The 8,540-nt window shown below is 43.4% G+C and overlaps 1 protein-coding gene across 1 annotated transcript; it reads right to left on the minus strand.

Moving 5' to 3' along the window:
* Positions 1-370: 370 nt before the first annotated feature.
* RRS1 (regulator of ribosome synthesis 1) lies at positions 371-2,051 on the minus strand. Its single transcript, XM_004435747.3, has one exon. It carries the CDS (start codon positions 1,942-1,944, stop codon positions 847-849), a length of 1,098 nt encoding a protein of 365 aa, XP_004435804.2. The 5' UTR covers positions 1,945-2,051; the 3' UTR covers positions 371-846.
* Positions 2,052-8,540: the final 6,489 nt, after the last annotated feature.

Genomic DNA, 8,540 nt, shown 5'->3' on the forward strand with positions numbered 1-8,540 from the left:
GGTTTCTTTCTCTCTTCCCCAAACAGACCCTACTTGAAGCTTTAAAAAAATTAGGGACATAAATGTTGAGAAAGGTTTAAGTATTTTATGGATTAATGAGGATTATTACCACTATTTACTGAAGTCCAAATTTATCATTTACAGCAAATCAATGTTTTCAGAGTTGAAAAGCATGAAATCTTTTCTCAAAGAGACACCAGTTGTATTACACTTTCAATATTATATGATACCAAAAGAAGTATGAGCTTTTCTAAAAAAGTGAATTTAGCTGCTTTATATTTTTTTGAAAGTAAATGAAAATAATCTGTACCAGGTATCCAGCTCACTGGCTTTAAGATTTCTACCAACAGTCAAAAAGTTGAAAGCAACATTAGATACAGATATAGTTTTATTAAATAACCTTTACAACAGTTACTTTTAAGTCCAGTTCTGAAAATGTAATGTTTCCCCCTCGCTTTGATAAATACACAAGTTTGTTATAAAAATAATGCAGAAATCAAACTAAGTCTCTAAAATATGACCAACTGTCCCTCACACCATATCCAAAGTTAAAAAGAAAAAAGATGTGTTTGAGAACAGAACTCATGCCCAGTTTCAACCGAATTCGTTCCTTAATTTTTAGGTCCTCAAATACATCCTTCAATCTCCAAAGTCTTGGTTGTGGGAAAAACATTAATTTGTAGAGTCCAACATTTACAAACTACCTTGAGGGATGAGCAATCCTATCCCTTCAACTTCAAGCCCAGTGAAGGTGGCAGTCACCTTCTTCTGCATCCCCCCAAAGTACAGTACCTAGAACTCAACATTTAGTACAGTTCTTGGTTTAGACGGGTCCACGGGTGAAATTTACTTCCTCCTCTTTCCTCCTGGATGTTGCCCTCCTTTTCTCTTGCCACCCAAGCCAGGCGGCCCGGAATGCATCTTGCCTCCCAAGCCCCCCTTCCTCTTTCTTCCCTGGCTGGGCGGGCCCCCTTTCCCCTTGCCCCCAGAACCCTGCCGGCCCCCCTTTCTCTTGCCCTTCTGGCTCATTTTCTTCCTCTTGGCCGCCTCCTCCTGGTCTTCCTCCCTCATCTGCTTATTGGTGGCCCTCGTCACGTCCAGCTGAGGCTTTTTGCTGTTCATGAGTCGTAGCAGCTCCAACTGGCTCTTTTTCTCGGCTGCGAAGTCCCCGAAAAGGGGCTGAAACTTCCTCTTCTTGCCAGAGCCCCGGGGCGCCTTCTCCTTGGGCAGGCGCTCCTGGAAGCGCCCCACAGAGGCGGTGGAGACCTTGGCCACCTGCATGGCACGGCCCAGCTCCTCCTTACTCTGGTGTCCGGTAGGGTGCATGCCGGCCGCGCTGGGCAGCTGCGTCTTGTGCGCGCGGGCCAGGTTACGCAGCCGGTTCAGCTCGTTCTTGGCCACCCGTTCCTTCTTAGCCTGAATCCGCTTGGCGAACTGGTCCTCCAAGGGGTCGGCACCGCCGGGCACCTCGATCAACCATTCCTTGGTGTCGTCGCGGGCGCGCTGGTAGCCCCAGCGGCGCCGCCACTGGCCGCTCACCTCGTCCCACACCAGATTGCTCTTCTTCTTGGGACGGATGCCCTTGAGGCGCGCGAACTGCTGCCAGCGTGTAAGCGGCCGCGGCCGGGGCACCGGCTTCTCGCGCGGCAGGCGAGTGGTGGGCTCGGGCAGCCGCGCCACCAGCGCCTCCTCCACGCGCTCCGTGGGCAGCTGCCACAGCTGGTTGATGAGCAGCTGCGTGTTGTCCCGCGCCAGGGCCCGCAGCTCGGCCTCTGGCGTGGGTCCCGCGCTCCGCAGCCCCGTTGGGGGGTTCCGGTCCGAGGCCAGCAGGTTCCCTAGGTCGAACTCCAGCTCCAGCTCCTTGTGCACCGTGATGCGCTGCAGCTTCTCCGCCTCGTCCCGCTCCGCCTTTGCCAGCAGCTCCTCCACGCTCTGGCCCTCCATGGCTCTGGCTGGGCTCACGCGCTCCGGGAGGACAGTTCAAACCACTCCTCCGCCAGCACCGGCTCCAGCGCGGGCCACACAACCACGTGCGGTCCCCCGGACGCTCGTTCCGGAAGAGAAAGCTTCCCTTCCGGCGCGCCCGGAACTGGCTCACAACGCGAGCGCCCTGAGAAAAGGCCGGCAGAGGGCGGTGTCGGACAGCAGATGGGATTAGAGGCGGCCCTTTTGGTCGCGCCGGGAGGGAGGCGGAGCTGGCCGGAGGAGCCCCGACTGCAAGTTCCACGGCCTGATTGGGACTCGGCTCCCAGGAGGCGGCGGCGCAGGTGGGGCGGCGCAAATCTGGGGCCTCAGCCTTTCTTGTGACTAGACAAATTGTGTTTCACTAGAGACCTGACCCACTCACGGGGTCCCGGGTGTGGGCCGAGAAAAACACTTCCCAAAGATACACATGAAGCCAAGTGTAGAAGAAGATCGGTTTGCTTTGGGAGCGAGCGGGGCTGGGAGTTAGACCGCCCTGAGTGGGCGCGGGTGTGCGCCCACCCCAGCTTGCTGATCGCTGGTAGCCCCGAGTCCCGGGGCCGCATCGTCTCCTGGCTTTGGCAAAAGAGCACCCGCTCTGCAGTTAGGTTGCCTGGGTTCCGGTCCTGCGTGTGCCACTGTTTGACCTTCCGCTGTTTAACTTGTTTGGGCCTCTTTTAACACCTGTAACCTCCTAGGGCTGGTATAAAGATAAGTTAATATGCCCCCAAGGGAGCTTAGACTACAGCCTGGAACATGAGTGCTCGATAAATCTTAGCTAGAATCTTAGCTTAGAATTATTATTTGTTCTTCATAATGTCTCTGGGAGCTAAGCTGAAGAGGCAGTCCCCCACAGTGATTAAACACCAGGTTCTTGAGTCAAACTACCTGGAATGAGATCAGGTTTACTGAACCTACCTAGGACAGGTTGATTAACTTAAGTCATGTTTGTGAGTTGGTAAATATGAAACGTTAGTTCCTGATACATGGTAAGCACTCAATAAGTGTTAGATGTTGTTATTCACCGTATTCCACTGATGACAAAGGAAGGCTCAGAGAGGTAAAATTTGTCTAAAGTTATACAACTGGAAATGTAGGAGCAGGAGGAATCTTAACTCATGGCATTAAGACTACATACATATTCTCTGCAATGTCTTCCAGGCTCTTGATACTCTAAAAGTGTGGTCTCTTGACCAGCATCATAGCATCACCTGGGAGTCAGTTAGAAATGCAGAATCTCTGGCATCACCCCAGATGTCATGATTCAGAGCCTTCATTTTTACAAGATCTCTAGGTGATGAGTATGTATAGTCAAGTTTGGGAGGCACCACTGATTGTGTGGTTTACAGGTTTTGTTTTCCTTTAATGGGATGTTGGGAGTAGTGAAGAGGGGGTTATGCTGGAGAATTAACCCATAGAAGTGGACATAGTAGCCATTAGGAAATAGATTCAGTTGAGTTTCTGCTAGAGGGCTTTAGATATAGCCCCCTCTGTCACACCTGCCCCCTCAGTTTGGTCTCTTCTTAAGCTCACTATCTTTCCTCAGCTTTCCTTTGTTCATTCACTCACCAAACATTTAATGAGCACATTTTGTGCTTCAGGCATTGTGCTAGAATCTTCTTTCTTCTTCTTTTCTAAAAGCATTTTAGGATTTTCTAGGGGTTTTCTGAGTCTTTGCCTTAACACTCAGCACCAGGTCTTTAAATCAGTCATCCTGTGGGGCCAAGGCTAGGTCAAAGGCCATATAAGGTAACTGCCTTGAACCCTAAAGCTTTTGGGATTTGCCATAGGAGAGTTAAGGACATTGACAGCTACTCTGGGCGTGGCTTAGCTTCTGATTCATTCATTCATTTAACAAATATTTGAATGACTATTGTGTTCCACACACTAGATACAAAGATTATTGAGACCTTATGAAACAGTGGGGAAGAAAGAAAAGTAAAGAGAAATTTACAATATGGCATGATTGAGCCTTTAATAGGAAGTACAGCTAGGTAGGATTTGGCTCCTGTCAATCTTCTGGGTTAGGAAAAGAAAGAGCAGATCTCGACAGGTGCGGAATACTACGAATTCTCACTGGGCGAAATGCTATTTGGTTTGAATCATACAGGTCAGCTCTTAATTGAACTCTAATTGTTTTATGCTCAATGGTTTTTTACAGTCCGAGTGGATTTTAATTTCCTTAATGACTGGAGACTGATTTTTATGTCCACTTTGCTGAACATAGTGCTGGATACATAATAGGTATTCAATACATGACTACTTGAAAGAATAAGCCTAATACATAGACTTTTCTTAATTAAAAAATGATTAATGTTGGCTGTGTTAGATTCAACGTGAGCAACTAGTAAGGTTGGGATTTAGGGCTTTAAAAAAATCTTATTGAGGCATGTTGGTAAGTGGTGGTCTGTAGCTTGCATTTGTGTCATCTTTATGTTAGGCAAGACTGTGCAGTGTCAACAAAAAGAGAGCCTACCAGGGATGTGCAAATATATGTGAAATTATTTTAACAGGAAAGCAAGTGGTTGCACATATTGTCTTTTCCCTTTGTTGGTTTTTCTCTTTGTCTTTTCTCTTTGTTGGTTTCTCCTCCTTTTGTCCCATAACGCAGACAGATCCTATGTTTGGTCATTAGAACCTGCTTCTTTTCCCTTTATATCTGCTCTCAATGCCATTTCATGCACTCTCATGGTGTCAGCTGCCGTATTTGTGCAGATGGTTCTTAAAGGTACATCTTTATTCCTTTCCTTTTCAGAGCTTTAGGCTCAAATCTCCAATCACATGCAGGGCTCTTCCACCGCGCTCTAAACTCAGTATGTCTAAGACTACATAACACATCACCTTCCCTCAAATTTGTTTCTTCCATCATCCATCCGGCCACTTTTTTTTTTGCCCAACAAATGTCTCTTGAAGTCCTTTCCTGCCCAAGTTACTGTTCTGGGCATTGGGAATACAATGGTTAGTAAAAATAGGTTCAGTTGATGTTATCATTCTAGTCTAGTATATTGGGCTTGAAACTATGACAGCATCCTTGACTTTTCTTTTCCCATCTCCAAATTTACTCAGGCAGAAAGTCCTGTTAAATTTCCATTCCCTTTCCATACGCTTTCCATTCTCACTACTATAACCTTACCCCTAGACTGGTCTCTTCCGTCCACTTCTCTAGATCCTCTCTCCACTCTGTTCTCTGCCGCTGGCTTCCAGCTGGATGCGACCCCAGGAGGCAGTGACAGAAGATCAGAGGGTGTGAAGAGAGTAAGGTGAGGGCACATATGCCCCCAGCCCTCTGCAGATTGCTGTGAGTTGGCTGGTTCCTCTGTAAGTCCATAGCTCCAGTCAGGCAGCTCTCTCCACAGGGTGGCAGCCACCCTCTGCTGGCTCCTCTCAGTGCTCCCCTGGTTCCTGCAGGCCTGGTGGTGGTTGTGGCTCTCACCATTGTACCACTCTTCTTTTTGAATTTCCTTAATCCATGCCCGTATCTTTGTAATATTCTCTTTGTTGATCTTTCTTAAATTACCCAGCTTGACTGCTACCTGTTTCCTGCCAGGAACCTGACTGATACCCAGGAGTGTCCTGACAGTTTCCTGCCTCCGTTCTCTCTTCAGGCCAGTCCTGAAGATTTATCTTCCACAGATCTGGCCAAATCACTCTTCTCCTCAAAAACTCCCTGCTCTACCTAACAAAATACTGATTGTTCTTGCTCTTGGGTGTTCATGATCTGGCCCCAAACAGCTCTTTTTACTCACATGGCATGATAGTGCTGCTTATGCTTGTTTTCCAAATATTTCTTCCCCACTCCTATTTTCCATCTTAGCTTTTTTCTAGAACATTAAGAATATTCCTCAAGAAAGGCAAAAATGTTTGGGACAGAAAAAGCAACAGTTATATTTTTGTAGTAACTATTGGAAGTTTTCCATTAATAAAAGGGAACCTATAGGGAGATCCCATCCACCCAACCCCGCCCAGGGATGAATAGGTTAAAGACATGAAAGTAATACCTCTCATGTTCCCTCAAAGCATACTTTGGTCAGCAAAACATATTTGTAAGCAGTTTCTTTCTTCATTGTTTGGATACTGCATTAACTTAGATTTACTTTCTAAATGTTAAAAAACGTTTGCCCCTTTTTGGTAGCGGAAATTATTAGGGATGATTCAACCATTCTTTAATCCTGCTGTGAACACAGTTATTTTGAGTATTTTGTCTAGGAAATTCAATGTGCCAGTAATTTGATAAAATAGAAGAGGGCTCTTAAAACGCTTACATTATTTTCACATGGTTCATTTTTACTGATTTATAATTTTAATTTGGAAGTACTTGAAGGGAAAATTTAATTTTGAAAATTTCTTATTCATAGGCAAAATCTGTGTCTTCATGTGCTTCAGTTTTAGTCAGAAACCTATACAAAAAAATCCATTATTTTGTTTAAAAAGGAACAAAGAAGGTATAGCATTAAGATTTTGTGTAGTTAGTGTAGAAGCAGATAGAAAAACTACCAAACACTGACATTTGCCTAGAAAGTACTTTGGATTTTAGGATAGTAATAATGATGGTAGCCTTTTGGAATTAAGTTGTTTTGCTCTCTGTAAAATACACAATGGCTTCTCTTTTTCAAAAGTTGACAAATGCAGTTTTCTGCATTTGCCAAAATCTTATCATCACCTGTAAGGTAGGTAAGCACCATTCATAAAACTTCATCACCAAATCACAAGGGAATGAGTTTGATGTTAGGCTTTAGATTTGACTTCTATAAGGAGTTCAATATTAGAATGAAAGATTGATATAAAAAGGAAAACTGAAGTTCCAGAATTTTAGGGATATTTGCACTCAAAGAATTCAATAAAGGAAATGTAGATCCATTTATTAAATTATCATTTTCTATTATATTTTAATTTATGAAAGTAAAATTGCAATGAGTAAGAAATCCTTTTGTGTTTTCCTTAGTAAAATCTGAACACTTTTTGTAAATAACTTTAGAGTAGATTTATTCCAGATTAGGCAACTGAGTCTTGAGCACCTTTCCCCTCAGGAAAGCACTTCATTGCCACACAGCCTTCAATTTATCTTTGTAATCAGAGACCATGTGTGAACATATATTAATCAAAATTTTCTTCTAAATTTCCCACATAAACATTATTGAGAATACACAGGGAACCTGCTGCTATGCTGAATAAACATTAATTCTTGGCCCCTCTTAACCAAGAATTGTTTCCAAACATTATTAACCCATCATTATTTAGAATACATCTATGAAAAATAAAAACAATAGATAGAAATACTAAAAATATGACCACATATATGGCAAATTCTGTGGCCTACACTTTTCTTTTTCTAGGTGTTTTTCCTCTTAGTGGCAAGTAGGTGTGTCACTGTATCCTTGTCAGCATCCGAGAGTTTCTAAGAGACAGCACCGCAGACTCATCTAGCTCCCTGAGCCACTTGGTACTGCACAAGATCCAGTTGCTTGTGGCGTGTGTACTTTCCCCCAAGGCCTAAATAGGACTTATTATTTAGAATGTATAAATAATGTTCCTGGTATTTTCCAGTGTTTATTTCACTTGGCTCATTATCCAAGATAGTGTGAATTTTCAGCTGGGGAAGCTGACTTCCTATGGTGGGTCCTGGGTTCCCTTCTCTGAAAAGCCTGTGGATTTCAAAGGAGATAGTTTAGGTCTCAGGCTTCCGTTGATTCATCTGGAAAATGAAGAGTTTTGACTAGGTGGCCTTTACGATTCATCTCTATGATCCTTTTCTTTTATTAAAAATCTATGCTCTTCAGGTGCTCCAATATTATTTTCTTATAAAGTGCTTTCTTTCCTGGTTGTTGATTAAGGTTTTTGACTGATATATCCCATTTTACAAACCTCCTCCTCTTCCTGAGTCATTTATCTCATTTCCTAGGCTGGGTGTATGACTCCACATAGTAGAACAGCTCTCTTAGTGCAAGGAGACTATGACTATACAAGTGCTCATCAGTTTTTAATAACGTGGAGGCTGATTATTGTGTTTTGTAGGTTATTCATGATGCTTTTCTTTTTTCTTTGCTTACCGTTAAACTACTTTGAGAATTCGAAGGTAGGGTAGAGAATAAGCAACGTATAGTCCATTTTACTATTTGTTAGTTATTCTGGAAAAATGTCTTATAGGGAAGGAGATAGAAGACATATTTATGAAATATTTATGAAAGTATTTATAAAGTCAGATCTGAGAATGAAAGATTGTGGATTGGATTTAACTGTGTCTTTCCTGGCCCAAGATCTAGAACTGATGATATTCTTTGATTATTATAATTATAGAAAAATTTTAAAGAAAGCTTCCAAGTTAACTCCCCCAAATAATAAAATTGGAGCAGTTTATGTTTCGTAGTTTGGTGTTGCTTCAGAGAAAGCTAGTGAGAGAGTTTCAATACAAGGAAGGTAAGGCAGAATAAAATATAATAATGTTGCTGGTTTGTTTCGTAATTATCATTCTGAGAATGAGTCTTGGTGACTTCTGGCCTGATTACCTGGGGACAAATTCCCCAAGGGATTTATCACCTCATCTGAAAAATGGGTTAACATTATTTCTCAATTTTAGAGTT

The sequence above is a fragment of the Ceratotherium simum genome, chromosome 31 (genome assembly GCF_057802395.1).
Source record: "Ceratotherium simum simum isolate JZ-2026a chromosome 31, ASM5780239v1, whole genome shotgun sequence".
NCBI lineage: Eukaryota > Metazoa > Chordata > Mammalia > Perissodactyla > Rhinocerotidae > Ceratotherium > Ceratotherium simum.

Bases quoted from the DNA above. Each gene is read 5' to 3' on its own strand.
- RRS1 (XM_004435747.3), bottom strand. From the start codon at position 1,944: ATGGAGGGCCAGAGCGTGGAGGAGCTGCTGGCAAAGGCGGAGCGGGAC.